The following is a 20,114-nucleotide window of genomic DNA, read 5'->3' on the forward strand; positions in this document are numbered from 1 at the left end:
GGAGAATGAGTGCTATGTATTTACTGGATAGAGAAGGAGCCTTAGTGGGACGACAAATACAGTATCAGTACAGCGTTGGTAGCAATGATGAGGTAAAAGGACTGTGTGAACTATGTCTTGTCAGCACATGCAAAACTCTGGTATTTTGCTTCAGCAGTTTAATAATAATTTTATCCTTTCCGTTTCTGTTGGGTGGTACTCTTTTACAACAGAAAGCTGTAGTTAGCTCTGAGGTTTTTTACATTATTCTTTTTGAATTGTAGATCTTCAAGAAATAGTGTATGCAGTTCAGATGTGACTTCTACAGGTGTAGCAGAATGTTCTGTAGGCCTTCTGGAAATGGAAATTGGGATGGATATTGATCTATATATCTGTGTACTTTATAGTTCAGAGAGCTATTTTATATGTGTGTATAAAAAATACGAATATTTATTAATTTGATTATTTTTTTTAAGTGTCAGAAGAAGACATCTTCTCAGTAAGTGATGTGTATTATTCCCAGTAGACAAGTAACAATGGAATAAACTATTTTAACGTTAATTGAAATAATCACTTTGGAAAAAACAAACAAAACCATGTAATTTAAGGGCACAACAGGTGTAAAGGAATAACACTGATATTACAGTTTAAAATGGTATGCTGTGCTGGTTAATTTTTTTCCTGGACCTGGCTTTCAGTTTCTCTCTTTTTTTTTTTAAAAGCATTTAATAAAGTTCTTCTGTCAATCTCAGTTAATATATGTAATACAGAAAAGTTTGATCATTGTTAAATTTTTTTTTAAACCAAAAAAACCCTCCTTCTTGTTGTAATTTCACAAAAACTTTCTTACAAGAGCCTTCATTTTCTGTGGTACATAATTCATGTTCAATTATAGGCAGATAAAGTTATTCTTGACATTATGTAAAAGCATAATTATTACCTTCCATTTCTTTGACAAAAACATAACAGCTGCACATTATTGTTAGGTATATAGATGGTCATTAACATCCTGGAGCTCTAATGCCGAAACTTTAAATGTTGTGTGAAATGTTTAACAGTTTGAGGCAGAAGAAGATTCTTACCATCAGTGTAAATAGGTTTTTTGAATTCGTAAAGCTATGGTATGACACTTGGATGTTTCTTGATTTATACAGTTTTTAGGGTACTGCATGTAGTTGATCTTTAAATTAGGATTTTTTTTTAAATGAAATTTCATAAATACTGGAAGTTTCTTGACCTTTAGTTTAATGAGCTAGTTTATCATCAGCCATGGATGTATTGTGATCCCAGTTCAACTTGGTAGCTCAGAAGCCGTGGTAGGAAATGTTATAAAAGGATGTTAGGGGTTTTGCTATTTCTACAAACACCACATTTCAGTATATTACTAATCTTGGGCTACTAATCTAGTGTAGTTTTGTGACAGAGGCAAAGCGGTTGTTTAGAGCTGAGATTTGTGAGCTGTGCCCTAGGCTGCCTTCACACTTTCTGTTCGTAGCTCTTCAGGCCTGTGTTAGATCTCGTCTTTTTCATACTGTGACCAACTTCTTTCTTTTTCAGTTCTTTAATGGCTTCCATTTACATTAAGCTTACTGGTGTAGACTGTTTGCCATTTGCTAATGTATCTCCTTTATCACTTACCTCCATCAGCTGTTGCAATAGGCGTGTAGAAATAACTGCCTGGCGAATGAAAATTTCTCCCTTGCTTTTCTTTTTAGCAACCTGGTAGCCCTGTAAGTCACCCTACATGTCAGACTTACTGCTTCATTGAGGTTCATCTGAGCAATATCTGCACCTGTCCAGCATAACTTTTTTTTCCTGTAAAAACAAAGCATGATTGGCCGTCTATCAATCAGATGAAAATGGCTATTAAATGTTAGCTATGCATTTACAATATTTTATAGCTACATAGACAGTATGTTGGGGATTATGTTAGGTCTGGGTAATGCGTTGCTAAATGCTGGAACCCCAGACTCTGTGTAGTCTGTACCAAGGATTAGGCTTCAAAACAACTAATAATGAATGTGAAATTAGACTCCTTTCTAAACTAATTATGTCATTTGACTTAATCTGGAAAGCAGTTAATCTTGGATATGGTACTCATTACCTGTAAGTAGTTCACATAAGTATACTTGCATACATAAACCCTTAAAATTATTAATTCTTCAAGCCATTGATTAGGGGCTTTAATAAAAATGAGTTCTGCAGAATATTGTTTTGGCTATTTAAAATACGAATATCCCTTGGCTCTCTTTTCTGATTCTGTGAGAAATTACTGCTATGTAGCAGTCAGGCACAGTGGCTATAAAGTTAAAACTATAAAGTTAAAAATCTGCAACCTCATTTTACGCCATAGGTACAGGTGAATTTGGGACAAAACTGTAAATTTTTCACTCATGTGGTGGATGCATGAACCTACATCATTGCTTTGCTGTAGTAGCCATAACCTTTAGCTGCCTTGTTAGCAAAATAATAAGCAACAGCTGTCTTAAACTGCTGTGGGTGTTTGCTGAAGAAACCTGACTCAAAGCCCCGTATCTTTTTTTTTTTTAATTTAACTTTTTGGTTACTAGAACAAGTCTTTTGTTAAATTTCTAACAGTTGTTGACACTCTGAATATTATTCTCTTTAATCTAGAAATGGCCTATGTAACTCTCTTGCCTAGGGTAATGTGTACACTTACGATGACTCTGGATTATGGTAGTACCAGGATCCAGCATTTCCTGGCTAATTCTTTCTTATGGCTTTCAGTTTTTATATGTTTATGCTGTAATGTTTGTGCGTTAAAATTCTTATAATGCATATATGAGTGCACACTCAAGTTCATATACTTATTTTTACTATGGACTTCCAATTGTGCAAGATCTGTCCTGGTGAGTCGCGTTCCATTACCTCTAGCTCTGGCTGTTACTTGACTATTTCTAGATGTCTAAAATACAACGTCGAAGCTTTTTTCCAACTGTCATACTACTCAGACTGAAAATACTGTGCCGTGTCAAACACTGCAATAACAGAGCTGGGAAAAAAACCCACCCTGTTGGTATTCTAGCTCTACTCAAAATTTCTGGTTTAGAAGCTACTACCCTAGTGTGGCATGTTCTTGGCAGCTTCCTTTTATCTAGCTTTCTCTTTTAGATGGTAGAATGAAGTATGAGGTACAGAATCTTGCAAAAATAAAGTTTTAAGGCTTATTTGTTAGTTCCCTCTGTAATTTAAAAGCCCAGAATAATTTTGGGTCGGGTTGTGAGAACTGGCCAACACCTGTCTGTCTGCTTGTGGTTGAATGCCAACCTGTGCAGACGCTTGAAGTAGGTGTATACCTGTCTGTCCTGGTTTTCCCATTTTGCTTACCTTCTGAAAATATGTTAAGCTTCCTGGTACAGTGGCTATAGAATTGGCATCAGAGCAGTAGGAAAGCAGAAATGTTCATCCATATAGTCACAGAGATTTACTCAAAATGCATAGAAGAAAAACTGAAAGTTCAGGAAATCTTAGTGGAAATACAGGTAGCAATTTTAAACTTCGAGTTTCGAACAAAAAATAATGGCTTATTTTAATGTTAACACAACCAGATGGAATGACTTTCCAAAATGTAGTTTAATTCACAGAGGGTGCTTGAAGCTTAACAAGTTCTATTTGTGTGTCACATCTCTCTATTTTAATAGTAGTTTTGATGTAGCTGGTTGATACAGTTTTGATATAAATGGATACTTTTTTTTTTTTGCTTTTGAGTGTTCTTCAAAAAACTGAAAAGGCATTTTCAGTGCCTAGTAATGCCCAGTTTGAGTATTGGCTGTTCAGTCTGAGACGTTAGCATTAACAGAACTTCTGATAGCTTTGATAGTCATATTGACAGGGGGTTTCATATCTTCTTCAAGGAAATGGATCGTGGGGAGAAAAACTTAAGAAAATAATGACTATTACCCACCACTTTTGTTTTCAAGGAAAAATAATCAGTGAAGATGGGAGAAAGAAAGGAGCACTTTAGATGAGACTTAGAGGATATTTTCACAGCGTAGGTTCTGTATCTTGACCCCAAGTACGCTTGTATGCTGTTCTTGAGACTGCATGTCATGCAGTTCCTGCACTGGAGATCAGGAAAATATAAACTAGGGAATCATCTTTGTACAGAAAACACGATCAAACGTGTCACTTTTCAGGTAGAACACTGTCCTTAGGTATTTCCCATAGAATGCCTTCATTATGTGTGTGCGGAAGAGCCTCACTGATCAGGACCAAGTTTCTTCCTCTTGTGTGCCTTACTTACTCTGTAAATTCTTGCATTTGGAAACTGTTTCCCCAAACATCCAAGTTGTCCTGAAAATTGCTTTGGTTGGGTGCTTCCATAAAGTATCAATGCTGGGAATGTTCAACTTTGCTGTTTTGTCATCACCAATCAAGGTAATTTTTAATTTTTTGCCCACCTGTTTTAAGGAAGAAGGGAATTTTACTGTAACTGCTTGACAAGTTTTGCAGATAGTGCATGCCTCAGCAGTTTCCATGTTTTTTGCCTGACTTTTTTTTTTTTTTACGTAATCTTTTTACTTCTGTTAGAAGGATTTGGAAATTTTCCAGAACAGATTTTATAAATAGCCTAAGCCAATGTCCTGGCTTTTTAGGTTTAGTGTGAAAATATACTAAAATGCTATATTTACATTTGTTTTATCTTGAGACAGAATTTTTCTCTTACTATTGCATAATCATTTTGGAACTTTTAAAAATCAGTCTGACTGATTTTTACCTTTTTTTTTAAAAAAAAATCCAAATAACAATTACTTTTCTATGAGAAAAATTTGGCTGCAAGCACATATTTTAGTTTCTGAAGTCTCTTTACAAGATCAGTGTTAAAATTAAGAGTCATTGAATAATCCTATCATGATTTTCCATGTTAACCAAGGGGAAAATGTGTAGGACAATAGATTAAATTGGCCTGCAGTACTGCTCTATTGACGTTTAAGTAATTACAGATGAGCATGTGTAGCTGGGTAACCTTTCTGAACTAGGATGTGTGATCCACTGCAGAAAATACTTAGCTTCAAGGGGGAAGAATGGGCATCTGGTAGATTTGGATCCTTACAATTGAGTTTTCTTTTGTAATTGAACTGCTTGCCATTTGATCGTAAAGAGATTAGGTATTGTTACCAAATCCCAAGAGGAGAATTTCCGTAGAAGTGGAATGTGAGAAAACGCTATTTCTTGGCCTGTAAAAGTTAGGAAAAGGGTTAGAGCATTCTTATTGATGACAGAGAGTTCTTTATGCTTAGAGTTGAAGCACGCTGAAGAAACACACAGAAGTTATTTAAAATGCCCCCTACTCATGTGGGGGTCTGAAGATATAGTGAAGTAACTGCTGCATTTTGCTTGCAGTTCAGTGGCAAAACTACATCTTTGACTCAATCACAGCAGGGAACGTCCTGACTCCTGAAGCTGTCTCTTTCTATTTGTGTTGCAGTAAGTGACTCAGACCTCCCTGTTAGATTATTACTAAGGGGGTTTTTTTGTTTGTTTTCGGTTTGGAAGGGAATTCCAGAACTCGTTTCACTCTTGTGGACTAAGTGTTGTCTCTGTATCGTCTTCTCTCAGGCCATTTGATGTGTTTTGCATTAAGTTGGGGGAAAGAGAAGGAGGTGAGGTTACTGCGCTACCTGGTTTTATCTTTCTGAAATATTTACAGCAACAGACATTTTGGGAAGCGTTAGGTTACAATATATGTGTAGATTAGATTGCATGGTAATTCTGCAATAGCAGGGAATCAAGTTGTTCTACATTCCCAAACGCTAAAAAGAAATAATCCATCTTCTTCCTCACTTCAGGGTTTGTCTCACAGGAATTTGGCATTTCTGCTAATAGAACTTGTGGCTCTTGCCCTACATTGACCTGCATGGTTTGCCTCACTAAGGGGAACAGCTGTTGGAGGACCAGGCAAAGAAAATCTTGGCCCAGGCAAAGTTTTAATAGAGAAGGTGGTTTGGGTTTTTTCCCCACCTCTTGGGATACCAAAAGAAAAAAATAAATAGAATCTGTATCATTAACTCGTCCACAGTCAGCTCAGAAAATATACTGCAGCTTAAGGTGTGTTTATTACAATATAAAGGTGTCAGAACAACAGTGTTAAATATTTATACCATGATGGTCTCAGATGTGCAGAAAAAGTAACTCGGATCAAATCCCAACGTGTTAAGTGGTTTTACAGGACACTGTTCCAGGTCCACAAGCCCACTGATAGTGAATCTCATTCGATTTCTACCCAGCTGGAACTAGACTGAAATGATATTAAGTGTTTTCATTAGAGCAGGCTCTGATAGCTTGTCTAATAGAGCTATATTTTCTATTTGTAGTTTTTGAGCTTCGTCTACTGAGATCCAGTACTGTACTCTTAGTTTAGGCAGGTAATCTGATACTATTTATTTGCTCCTTAAGGCTTGTAAGTAGTGATGCTCCTCTTTGAGCATTACAAGTCCAACCCATGGTAAAACTTTTGTGCATCTTGTATCGATGTATGCTAAATAGTCATCTCGACAAGTTCTGTATATTGAGTCCTTTAGGTGATGTTTCATTACTGCTGGCAGAAACTTTTGTCACCATTGGTGCCTGGAGGAGAGTGGAGCAAATTATGAGGTTTTGGCTGTGTTTTGAAGTCTCTATTAAGGGATACAGTAAGCAGTATTTTGTATTGTCTATAATACAGATAGAAAAGAAGTATTGCAGTTCTGCAACTCTCAAGATTTCCCAAAAGTATTCCCGCTGATGCAGTCTTTTTACAGTTCTAATTTAGGATCTCTAGAAACAGTAGAGTCTAACTGCAATTAAAGTAATGGAATTGTACTGCTTAAAGAGAAATGTCTTGAAGCCAGAGTTCCTCATTTGTCTTTTCCTCATGTGCTTCTACAGGTGTTTGCCTTTGATCACTGCTTCTGGTCCATGGATGAATCAAACACCACAAAATATGCAGGTAACCTATTTTCCATACATTTGATGGGGTAAATAATTTGAGAACATATTAGATCTTGGGCTTTTGTTTTGTGGGTTGTTTCGTGTTTTGTACTGTGATGGTCAAGTGACTTCTTTACAAAATCAGACTTCTCATTTTCACAGGGATTGAGTTGTCTGAATTGCTGGCACCTCAGTTCAGAAGGAGTGCAAGCTTTAAGGAAGGTGCCCAGTGCACTGTTCAGGAAGGATGCTTTTACATCTAAGCCATAATGTTTTTTGTTTGGGTTTGTTTTTTTTTTTTAATCCCCTGGAAGAGCCTCATGTGAAGATTGTTTCTGTCACTAAAATGAAATTTCAGTTCTGCATCAGAAATTACTTCTGACTAATGCTAGTGATGAAAATGTGCATTTTCAGTACTCTGCGTTCCTGTGCACAAGAGAGGAATAAAGCATATTCTTCTCAGATGGTGTGGTTATTTCAGGTCTTTCAAGTTATTCATAGTCTGATTGTTCAGATCCCTAATGTTTTTGAGTGATCAGCTTTGTGACTCCTCCTCCAAAAAGCTGGATAATCCTGACAAGATTGTAACCCCAGTGGTAAGTTACCTCGTAACTGGATTCGTGTATTAGCATATTCATACTGTATAAGAGGACTTGTTTTGATAGAGACATCGCTAAACACTGGGATTTCAAGGCTGTGGTCCACAGAAAGGAGAAAAAAAATAGCATTCAGTTTAGATGTTCATATTATGAAGTTTTGTCAGCCATAAGAAATCGTGACTGTTGATAGGGTTAGCTCAAAGTTTGGGATCTGTGGTCTAATGAACAAACCGTCATATACTTGTGTTAAAATGTATCTCTGACTGCTGTAGCCTCTGGTATCAAATCCCAAATCTTAGGGGTTGCACTTGATCATAGATTCTGCTGTATTTCTTAACTTGCGTGAGCAAAGATAAGTTTCTTCAGGAAAGTTGTTCTGTGTCGGTTCATTTTTTCAGTAACTGCGTTTGCACTGAACAGGTGCACTGCACAGCATCCAGAGTTCAGGCTGGTAGAGCCACTGGAACACACAACAGCTCCTTTTGTGCCTGCACACCTCCGTTTCCTTTTAAAGGAAGGAGGTGATGGTACGTACGCACACAAATCTTGTCCCTGTGTGCCTTGAGTGTGCAGGTGGGAGCTGCACCTATTGGGTGCACCATGGTGCTAACCCACTTGTAGAGAAGAGATAGACCAGAGACACACCCCAAACCAGTTAAACTTGTTTCTCAGTTTAACCCACCTCCGAGTGAATTCAGTGGGGTTCTACATCTATTTATTTTTAAATTGAGTCAAAACTAGATTTCTCTAGACTGTTTCAGAAGTTGTCATTGAATTGTCTTAGCTGAGAACTGAAGTTTTATTATCCATATGCAGATGAACCTCTTGTCAGACTGGACTCTAGAAAGCTGTCACCCACATCTCTTGCATTTTCTTACTGGCCAGAAAGCTATAAAGTTGTTGGGGTTTTTCTCCCGTTCCAGATGATGTTCCTGCTGGGGCAAAAAAAAAACCCAAAACACAACATAAAGCTTTTTTCCTGTGGCTTTTTTCATAAATGTGATAAGAATGTGAGCTTCAAGACTTGCATATGAAAAACAATGCTTTTGCTGATTTTTTTTTTTTTTTTTTTTTTTTTGTATGGTCTTGAAGTTAACTTGTGACTTCCAGCCCTCATGTTCTGGAACATAATGAATTTGGCAGAATATCACAATAAGAGTAAAAAACAAAACAAAACTGTCTCAGGCCTAAGTTACTGGATTACTGGCTTGTTCACTTGCTTGTGCATGAACTGATACTGTCATATATACATATCCTAAATTACTGTACTAAACAAACAAAAAAATATGATAACTGGGTTTGGTTGGGATTTTTGATAATTCATTTGCCTCATGGAACAAACCCCCATTGTCCTAGGCACCTTGCAAATACACATGCTGTCCGTGTCTGGAGATTGTACCAGAGACTGTTACAGGATTAACAAGCTTAAAGAGTCCAAACAAGCCACCTGACAGCCTGAGTTTTTGAGCTAACCAGTAATTTCTTGGTTGGATGCTGGACTACACAAGGGATGCTGATCCAGAAGGTAGACAGATGCATTAAATACTCCCTGCCTGAAGTAGCTTCATGTTGATGCATAAGTTCAGTGTCCCTGGCGTGAGCAGTGATTAGTTGCACAATTAAAAGGAAACACATATAAAGCTTGAAAGCTAAGTTCTTGTAAATGTAAGCAATGTATGAGCTTCAAGCTTTAGTAAAATTCTTGAAATAAAAAAGGTACGTGAGACAAATTTGATTACTTGAAAAACCTTTTTATCTGCATCAGAGAAATAGTGGAAGGTTTAACAAGAGGTTCTCAAGTACTAGACTACCCTATCAGTCATTGCTCTCTGTGCAAAACCAAAACATGCTCAGCTTGCATTATGTTGAGTAGATCTTTTGTTGTGTATATCACATTACATTAAAGAGTTTGTTGATTGATATGTGGGACATCAGAAAACCCACAGAATGGTGTACACTGTGGACAACATACCTCTCAATTTTTTGTTGACTTACGTTGGGTAACTCTTCCATGTTTTGGTGTTTGGTTTTGTGTTTTTTTTTTTTTTTAATGTCAACAAAACCAAAGTTTGTGCTCTTCTGGAAATGCACATTTGTTACAGGATCCTTAAAACTATCACATATGATTATGGTCTGGTTTTATTTTTCACTTTGATCTATAATACTACCGGCATGTAATAATTTTGTTTGCACAAGAGCAAGATTCTTGTTTGGATAAATTTAATCGCATGGGTAATTGATAAAAATTCTTGGGCTGTGGCAGAGCAGGGCTGACCCTGAAATGGGATTAGCTATCTCTTTCTCTTACTCTAAACCCATTCTGTGAGATATCTTCATCTTTTTGGGCTGAAGCTAAGGCTTATTTTGTATGTACTAATTTTCTTTCTGAACTCATATGCAGGAAGTACAAGGGATCTTATTCCAGTTTGAATGTTACCGTCTCTTTCCAGCATTTGAAAACATGGGGATTGTTGCTGCGAAGACCTAGTGCTGTATATTTAGATTCTAACTTATATTTCAGTAACTCCATATGCACGAAGCACTAAACTATCCTTTTTTATTTTAATGATCATGGTACAGAAGTAGGCTCTTGGTAGCAGAATTTCTTTTCCGGCAATTTTTTTTTCCGCTGAAGTGGTAGTTGGTTCTAAATTCTAAAATGATCCAGCAATATCGCTAACATAAATAGCGAAGATTACCTTTATGTGAGGAAAAACATCTAGAGAGGGCATCTTTGCAGCTGCACTTGCAGGACTCTCATGAAGACAGCAGGGAGTCTGGAGCACAGAAGATGAGTAAGCTAATTCGCAAAACCTTTGTGGAAGTGGTGCTTTGGTTTCAGATTCTGCAAGAAATGGAGGCTCTTTAACAACTTGATATCCCAGCTTAGAGATTGAAAGATGCAGAACCCCCCTCTGAATTGCTCCTAAGACTGAAAAGGAAGTGTTTATGTTAAAGTATTATTTGTTTTAATCCAACCAATTAGCAGGTAGAGGATTACTCTGAATACTGAGGCTGTGTGTTTCCCTACAATTTGTTGTCTACATTGTTCCCAGCAAGGAATGGTTGCAAACCTTTGGGTTTGTGCTGATCATCACATGTAAGCTCCTTGGCCTTTTTTCTAATGATTTAATTCTGAAAGACACAGTTGGGTATTTGGCGAGTATATGACCCTCTTACCTGAAAGGAAAGAAAAAAATAACCAAAGTCAATTTTTTTTTTTTTTGAGAAGGGAGAGCAATTTGGTCATAGGACAGAATGAGTTTGCCTTGCCTGGTAGGCTATAGGACAGGTGTTTTGAAAGTATGCAAAATAGCATCTTATTACCATTTGTTTCTTGACTTGAAGGGGTCAAGAGTCAGTTCATGGATAAGGACACACCTGCTTGCCTTGAAAAGCTCACAGACACAAATAACAGCTTGGCATTTTGGTGAAGGGGAGGATACTGAGAAATTCTCAGAGACGAGAACAAAGAATTCTTTTTACAAGCCTAGACAACAGTGGGAGTATATTGAAGTCTGCAATGAAGTGGATTTTCAAAAGGAAGGAAAGAAACCCTTCGGTTTAGGAAGGGTTCAAGAGATGGTATAAATAACTACCGTAGCACTTAGGCAGGTCCGTTCCAAGGACCCTACGCTGTATTGCCTTCACTGTGGATTTTTCTTAAACTCCCTAAGCTGCATCACGTTTGGCCTGAAATTTCAGATCTGTATTTCTGCAGGCTCTGTTGTCCTGAGAGGCGAAACACCTGACTTTGGGCTAAGCTATAATTTTATATGGAATATACATATGCTGACTACTGCTTTTCCACCAGCTGTTTTAAAAGGAAACAAACCAGGCCTGTGACTTAAAGAACTGTACACTTCTGCCCTCATGAAAGATGTTAAGTAGTGGATTTTGAGCAGACAGGAGTGTCTGTCTGTCTGTAGTTCGGGCCTACCCATTGAAGCTGTTATGTGGGAGAAGCCTATCCCTTTCTTACTGTTCCCTTGGCTTTTTTTTTTTTTTTTTTTTTTTGTTCAGAGGAGACTACGTAGTATGTGGAATTTAATTTTGTGTCACACAGCTGACACCTGGCCTGTACATTTTTGGTGAAACTTGAAACTTAGTTATTCAGTATGATTTTAGCACTGTATGGGTCAAGCACTTAAAATGTAGATCTTGCGGCATCTAATTTGAAGCACTTTAGTGCTTTAGTGGATTAAAGCTTTGATCATTAAAGACTCCGGAGCTTTGTCAGTACTGTAGTGTTAGGCTGCAGTAGTTAGATGATGCTAGCTGTTGTGCTTTTAGGTTCTTGTTAAGCTGAACCATAGGCATCTTTTTTTCCAGTTTTACAGAGATTATTTTGAAACTGTTACCTAGCAGAGCTTTTAATAACTCTGATCTCCACAGATCAAGTTTTATTTTAACTATCAGATCATGAAACCAACTGCAATTTATTGCTGTCAGGATTTGCTTATGAAAATGTTCTGGATTAGCAATTAAGCCATAAAGAGACTTGACTTTTCAGGATTGAACTTAAGTTGTTATTTGGTTCTAGCTGTTTTTGCTGTATAAGGGAGGGGGTTTCAGGAACTGCAGTGATGTGTCATAACGTTGCAGTCATGACCTTGCTGAATGAATCTGTGCTGATATGAGACAATTATCCCTATTTCAGATTGACAAATTATTGTGAACTAGAAATACTAGACATCTGAAAAACAGACATGGAAACTGATTTTTTGTTACAGTACATCTTGAATATGTTTGTCACTAAGTGAGCAGATCTTGGGAAACGCAATAACTGTTAATGCCCTTTTAAAAGAGTTTTGTTGGAAAGAGTGTGGCCCTTTTTCCTCCTCTCCCTTTTCTTCCCTCTCTTCTGCTCGTTATCTGTCACCAGTCTAGTGAACTTGAAAATGTTTAAACTTCATTTGTAAAAAGCTTCATTTTTCAGATTGTTGAGAAGATGTCCTAGGGTTCCTCTGCAACGTTCAGCTTTCTCTAGGAACACTATCAAATCAGATCTCCTGATCGGGGCTTCAGAAACTTTAAAGGGATGACTTGGAGTAAGAGAAGGGGAATGAGCATAGAGATATAAGGGAGAATGCTTAAATACCTCATTCTGAAAATGATGCGTGTTGTATTCTTGCATGTTCGTGTCTGTATTTATCTTTCTATTTTCAGGGACGTTTTATTATTGTACATATTTTCCAAATTTAAATGTTCTAATAATTTGTGCTGGCTCAGAGATTTCAACTAACATTTTCACGTGCAGCTCTGTGGGTAGGTAATCTGAAGGTTTTACTTTAGAATTGTTAATAATTTAATAGCCACTATTAACATGTGCACTGCCATACTTCGCTACCTTTGTTTTATATTTTTTTCATTGAAATACCCAGCCATTTTAGTAGGTAGAGAACACGTGAAAAAAATTTTTCGCTTCAGAGTGCCATACTAAATGCCCTTGATGTATGGTAATAGCACAAGCATGATTTTTGAAAGTTCCAGCAATGTATGTAGGTTAAAAATGTAAATCTGAGAGGAGAATGGGTTTCCTTTAGCTTTCGCGTTAAGTCACAGATACCATGATGAAATCTTCAATATCTTTAGTGTGGTCATTGCTAAAAAAGAAATATTTACTGTCTCGTTTTATGTCTTTATGGAAGAATGTCAGAGCATGTCAGAGTGCTGAACACGTGAAAGTATTCAGTCCTAAAAGCTGATGGAAAGATTCTTGGGTTAGTCTCCTGCTGTAAGTGGCCTTCTGAGGGATTGAGAGTTGTTCATTTGATCTTTCTTAGATGTTGCTGCTGTTGGCATCAGGCTTGCAGTTGCCCTTGTCAAAATGCACAGATAATGTCTTGAAGCTATGAAGGCAGTTACATCTGTCTGGTGAAAGTGGAAAAGGTTTCCATGTTGTCTTGATGGTGCTTTCCAGTATATCTTCCGATTTCCAGTACATCATTAGAACCGAGCGGGCATCCACCAGTGTTTTTCAGGTTTTCAATTAGCAGAGCATCCCTAACACTGGGTTAACAGGGTTCCCCCACCTTGTAGCATTAGGGGCACTGCTGCCACATGCGCCGTAACTAGAGTTACAGCAACATTGTCTGATAATCTTTCTCATTGCTTGATTCCAAAAGTCTTGCTCCTTAACGTAAAGGAAACAAGATTATTTAGACTGCTCTGCAAGAAAAATTCACCTGACTTGGCACCCCTTTCCTCGAAGGGATGAGCAGACAGGAGATCCTTGCTTGTGAGAATTAGCAGCTCATACACTCATCCTGGGCTCCTTGACGGCCTTGGGTATATTAATTGCAGGCAGCATAGGTTTATTTAGCAAAACAAAAATGCAGTAGTGTAGACAATGGGACTGCATTATTTCTTTTGACCAGAAGCGCATGTAGATGTAATTCTGTATAATACAGGGTTCTGTCATCAGTTTGCAAACCCACTAATAATATTCATGACAGAAACAGTGAGGTTGCTTAATGAAAAATATCAAAATCTCATGGTTGATATGCTGCTAACCTCAATAGTGCACTGCATTAGCAAATGAGTAAAATACCTGTAATTGAAGTTTAATATTTTGTGTTCTTTTCTGTGAGTGCACTTAAATTTTATTTCTTCCCATGAAAATCTGACTGGTTACTATAAACATCACTCTTTAACGACCCATTTGCCTATGTTTGTATTGCTGAGCTCTTAAAAATGGTAATAAACCTACTATTTTAGAATTATGTATCAGTGTCGTGTCCAGTTGACTTTCAGTTTTCGTGTTGACCATTTGAAAATTAAATCTCCTCTGACAAAAAACCAAAACCCAGCTTTGCCTGTGAGATTCGAACTGTGTTCCTTTCCTGATATTTACCAGCAAGAGATTCTGTAAGTCATCTTACGGTTATCGTGACTGTGCACAGTTTTATTACATTTTGATATCTGTTTTTTCTTGGAGGAGGTTACTGTTTTATTGTTGGTCAGAAGTTGGTAATTAAAGTTTTTTTTCCTTTTCTGACAAGTGGTTTTATTCTCCACTCACAACGATTGTGGAATATATGTGCTTTTTTCTCTTCATAATTATACTCAACCTTAATCTTTGTTTGATTTTGCGTTCTTGCTCAGCAAAATAGTAAAGTGGCTCCCTGCCTCTTTGATACTTGGTAACTTCAAAATGAGCCCTCAGGAGCTGTTTGGAAAGCAGTGTGTAAATGTATTGCTAGATGGTGGGGTTTTTTTATGCCAGTATGTTCCATTTTGAGAACTATGGGAGTCACTATTGCATCCACTGTACAAAATAATTTCTTGTAACTGACAACTGCTGAAACTAACTTACCTAAATGAGAGATGCAGCTGATGACAGCTGTTCAGAAAGTTACCAGGCAGTGAATAGAAATTTAAAACCAAACACCAGAAATTGTATAAATACTGTCCTTAGCTCAGCTCTGCTTGTTTTGGGTATACACACAGATGGTGTAAGTCTCAGATCAAAACTCAAAGCAGACAATCCATTGACCCTCTCTGTGGTGTACAAATTCTGGGCTTTTCTATTTAATAAAACAAACAAACAAAAAAACCCCAAACCCGAAACCCACACACCAAAAAACAACCACTATGCCTATTTTCATCTTCTACATCTAAAAGTTTGAAACACCTCTAACATCTGCCTGGCACAGAGAGACAATTTTCAGACTATGAAATTCTGCAGCTGATGTTTCTGACTATGGATTTGACAGAATATATCTTCAAACAGCTCTTTTGAAGTCTCACAGACTCCTAATATGCATTTCCTGCCTGAATGTCATTGGGAATGCTTTTATCTTGGTTCCAGCATCACCTTGCCACAGGGTGAATCATAATAGCTTAGGGTGAAACTCGAGGCCAGTTCCCAAGAGAAGAACTACTACTATTTCTAGCATGATATTTGTTGTACCTGTAATATCCTAGTTCACTAATGGGTTTCATTGCAATTCTGTTACAGAACTCTAGAATGTATGCTAATTGCAAAATCTACATCTGAATAATACAAAATTTAGACATCTGTGTAATTTTCTAAGCATTCAACTTGGATGACGCCTTTTGAAGAGCTGCTTCCTTCACAGAAAAATCAGCAATATGTTTAAACACAGAGGTAGCTGTTACACTACTTCCAGGCAACGGTTTTGAACGTGTCACTCAGTTGTACGTCAAATCATTTGTTTGTTCATCAATGTACTCAATAGTAAAAAATAATTTGCAAACCTTTTTTTTCTTTCAGTAATTTTTAGTCTGTTATTCAATTTAAAATAAACTTAAAAATAATTATCTTCTAGGTCAAGAAGTGGTGTTCAAGTGCCTTGGAGAAGGAATTCTTGAAAAGGCCTTTCAGGGATATAATGCTTGTATTTTTGCCTATGGACAGACAGGTGAGTCTGCGAAAAACACTTTTTGTGCACATGGGAATTGGGAAGAACAAAACATAAATATTAAGCTAGATAATATTTAAAAATTTTATTTTGAAATATCGTGATGTTAAATGTCAAATATTTAGCACAGCCAGTGACAATGTAAAGTTCTTAAAGCAGCTCTAAATATATTCTAGCTACTACCTGTTGGGGCTGCTTTCAAAACCTGAAAGGAGTAGTTCATACCAAAGGCTCATTCAGTCTTTTGTGTTTGAGTGTGTTCAAAGGGGTCCACGTAATGGCCCTGCTGAAAGAAAACTTTAAGATAATTTCTCTTTTTGTTTCTGTAGTCCAAAGAGCAAGCTACCTGTCTGGAATAGCATGTCATGTTGTTCTGATATGTGCTTAGGGAGGAATAAAAAGATGATTAAAACGTGCTTCATGAGCAAATGAAGCTCGGAAACTACATTCTAAAGCATTGTCTTCTCCTTTTTTCCTTTAGGTTCAGGAAAATCCTTTTCAATGATGGGCAATGCGGAGCAGCTGGGTCTGATCCCACGGCTCTGTTGTGCTTTATTTCAGAGAATCTCTGTGGAAGAAAATGAATCTCATACTTTCAAAGTTGAAGTGTCCTATATGGAAATCTACAATGAGAAAGTCAGAGATCTGCTTGACCCAAAAGGGTGAGTAGCTTCACTCTCCCCCACAGCCTTCATTATTTTTGTCCAAAACTGTAAAAGTAGAAATCACTTTTGGAAGTCCTTGAGAAGGTTCTTTTGGGAACATATTTATACAGCTTCTTTAGAAAGGATTAGATACTGAAAACCGGAAAGAATATCCATGTATATGAAGTAGTAACTGGCGTGGATCAATTTAAATATTAGGATACCATCACAATGATGCAAACAAATACTGTATGAAGTAGTTTACCACCAGAAAGCAAGACAGTGTATAAGTAAATTCTGGGTTATTTTTGCCATATGATCCAGATCGTATTCAGGTAAGAATTTTCATCAGCTAGAAGGAGTTTGAAGCTTATCTACAACTTAGTTCTTCTGGTCTAGATGTTGAACTTTTTGAATGTGGAAGGGTAACATGTCAGAATACACTCATGACACTCTTTTGTTTACACAAAAATACTTTTCAGGCTCTCTGGCTTGGAGATGTCTAGGTAGCTTGATAGGTTTTTTTTTGGCTAAGCATTGATATATGTGGTATATATTTTGATCTTGAACATAATTGCGCTAGGTGAAGAAGTATACAAGTTAGTTAAAAAGGTAGATTTGAGACTGACTTGATATATGTCAATAAAAAGTGGAAAAGACAAGAAGAATTGAAGCTTTAGCAAATTGCTAGGGGGAGGGAGGAAGGATTTTTGGTTTCCTTTTTTGTCATCATTCTTTCTGCCAAATAAGACGTTTCAGGTTTTGTTCTAGCCACACACACTGGGGTGGGAGGATGCATTAAAAATAATTCATGTATATAGAATAAAACTGGTTAGATTAATTTGAGTCTTTATTGTTAATTTGAGTTTAAAAAAAATCTGGAAGCAGCCTTTTTTCCTCCTGTTACAATTAAAAGACACAAATTGACTTCTGCTATATAGAAGATTCTTATAATTTTGTACTATAATTTTTCCTTTTCAATAAAGTTCACACTAGTGGATTGTGCATAAAGTCTACTTTATTCCATAGGAGTCGGCAGTCTCTTAAGGTTCGAGAGCACAAAGTGTTGGGACCATATGTAGATGGACTGTCTCAGCTGGCTGTTACAAATTTTGAGGTAAATCTAAACCAATGACAAGTTTATAAATAACACCTATGTACATAAGCAATAGGAATCTTGCAAGGGATAGACTAGCGTCCGTCCAAAAGTTTTTGTTCTTGAGTGGTTATGGTCTCTGGCAATGGAAAAAATCCTCTCTAATGCTTCAGGAGTATTTATTTCGTGTAAAAGCACTGGATTTGCCTTTATGTTGGTTAAAAATATAGTAGTGGTATCTCTTTATTTTGCAGTTTTCAATGCATATGGTATACACCAAGAACACAATGTTTCCTTGACACAGGAAATATGAGGCTTCCAAAATAAGAATATTAGTCTTCCAGCATTAATTCCTTTGATTTTGTTGTTGAATATGACCTCTTATTTTATACAGGTGTATTGCATAAGGAGCTACAACATGGCTTATATAATTCATAATTTAAATCATAACAGTATCTGAGCCCACTTGAGTTACCAAAATACATTCAAATAAGTCTGTATTGTAGCAGCCAATGAACTACTATAGCTACAATGGAAGTAATTAAAGCAGTGCAGTTGTATGAGTCATGTAGGTCTTTTTTTTTACGAGGAAGCTGATTTGAAAATGTTGGTTTTTTAAAAAATGTTCATTCTTAGTGTAGTATTATGTGGGGAACCATTTTGCTTTTTTATGGGGATTTTTATTTTTCTGAAGCTTCCATGCATATTATAGAGTTATAAAAACTGCTTTTGCAGCTTTTATGGTGAATTGTGTACTTTGAATGCACACCTTCTTTTTTCAAATTCTAGGAAATTTTCTTCATACCTAGTTTTTGGCTGATTACTTTTATGAAACTGTCTTGGAAGACTCAGCAAGCACACATATCAGACTCTGCATAGCTATCTTTGTTTTCACATATGTGGGAAGGTACAGCCTCCAAGTGAGGTAACCCTTTGAGCCAATTAAGTGAAGATAGTATTAGTGCAATTCAGTAAAGAGATGCGTTGTGTTCAGCTGTGTAAGTAGATCTGTGCTGGCCATGATTACTGGCATTAAACAATATGATTTGTAATGTGGATATTGCCAACATATTTCAGCAGCAGATAAGGAGAAGGTGCATTGAATGTAGTTGCTGAGCTTTTAAGCACAGCACTTAAACCAAAGATGTTCCACAGAACGCTGTTCTGTGGAATTACATACCCTCTGTACCAATAGATCTCAAAACGTGCAAAGAATTTTCTCATTACTTCTACCTTCCTTTCTTCTTCTCTCCCACACGTACACACCCTTCCATCTAGATGGGGATTTTGTTCAGCAAGCACAATACTTGCTTTTATCCTAGCATCACTTTTTACTCTTTTTGCTCTAGGATATTGAGTCACTGATGTCGGAGGGAAACAAATCACGAACAGTTGCTGCAACCAACATGAATGAAGAAAGCAGCCGCTCTCATGCTGTATTCAATATTATAGTGACTCAGACACTTTATGACCTGCATTCTGGTGTATGTATTTCTTTTAATTAATTTATGAAGTTGTGATGAATTCTTCTTCTTCCCTCATCTTCCACATACATGATCTTTTTAGCTGTGCTTCTACCATTAATGCCATGGGGTCCGGTAACCAAAGTAATATTGGCAAAACCATAAGATTGAGAGAACCCTGGCAGAGCGAGGAAGCACACCAGATAAAGCAAACAGTTGGGTCACTTTTTAAGACTATATTGCCACCATGAAAACAGTCTTAGGTCTTAACTGTTGCTGAAGTTGATATGTTTTAATGGTCTACTTTGCCAGTAAGGTTATTAATGTTACCACACAGCTGATTCTGGTTCATTAGCGCTTCAGCCCTTTACTATAAAATTTATGAGTGACTCTTAAAGAGCTATAAAAACTCTGAGAATACCTTCTTCTCTCTTATCTTGAATTTGATACTTTAAGCCAAATTATTATGAAGAACAGTGTTTCATGGTGCTGGTGTCAGATGTGTTAGCACTTAGTGCCGGTGGTTTTTAGTTGTTGTTCTCCCTTGTCCTATCTGCACAGAATTCTGGAGAGAAGGTCAGCAAGGTCAGCCTGGTGGATTTGGCTGGGAGCGAGAGAGTGTCCAAAACAGGAGCTGCAGGAGAACGTCTGAAGGAAGGCAGCAACATAAACAAGTAAGACATTGGCATATGTAGGTTGGAAAGCTTTATCTTGTAAGAATGACTGTTGTTTCCTCGGCCTCTTCTCTTGGTGTGCTTGTCACAAGTCGTTTCAAATGATAGACATCAGCAGCAGCAGTTTCACATGTCGCTCTTGGCTGCTCTGTGCTAAACAGCATGTGTTTCTTTACATTGGCGTAGGAACCCTGATTCATACTTGACTCAGTTGAGGGCTATATGAATTTTATCTGGAAAAAGTGACAGCAGTGCTCTTTAATAAAGCATATACCTTTTGTGATTCATTTATACACCCTGTCCCCAGGCTTATGTGTTTCTCATCTGCTCAAGGAAGAATGC

The 20,114-nt window shown here is 37.2% G+C and overlaps 1 protein-coding gene across 1 annotated transcript in view; it reads left to right on the forward strand.

The window, feature by feature from the left end:
- The window catches only part of KIF13A (kinesin family member 13A), a gene marked incomplete at its 5' end in the record, with an annotated part of 120,599 nt that overhangs the window by 47,734 nt on the left and 52,751 nt on the right, over window positions 1-20,114 (forward strand). The window contains 6 exons of the mRNA XM_082480110.1: window positions 6,868-6,928; window positions 15,803-15,895; window positions 16,377-16,557; window positions 17,569-17,656; window positions 18,985-19,119; window positions 19,660-19,772. Coding sequence (XP_082336236.1) covers window positions 6,868-6,928; window positions 15,803-15,895; window positions 16,377-16,557; window positions 17,569-17,656; window positions 18,985-19,119; window positions 19,660-19,772 — 671 coding nt within the window. The remainder of the gene's footprint in view (window positions 1-6,867; window positions 6,929-15,802; window positions 15,896-16,376; window positions 16,558-17,568; window positions 17,657-18,984; window positions 19,120-19,659; window positions 19,773-20,114) is intronic.

Source organism: Vanellus vanellus, assembly GCF_965231255.1.
Source record: "Vanellus vanellus genome assembly, chromosome: 2".
Lineage (NCBI taxonomy): Eukaryota > Metazoa > Chordata > Aves > Charadriiformes > Charadriidae > Vanellus > Vanellus vanellus.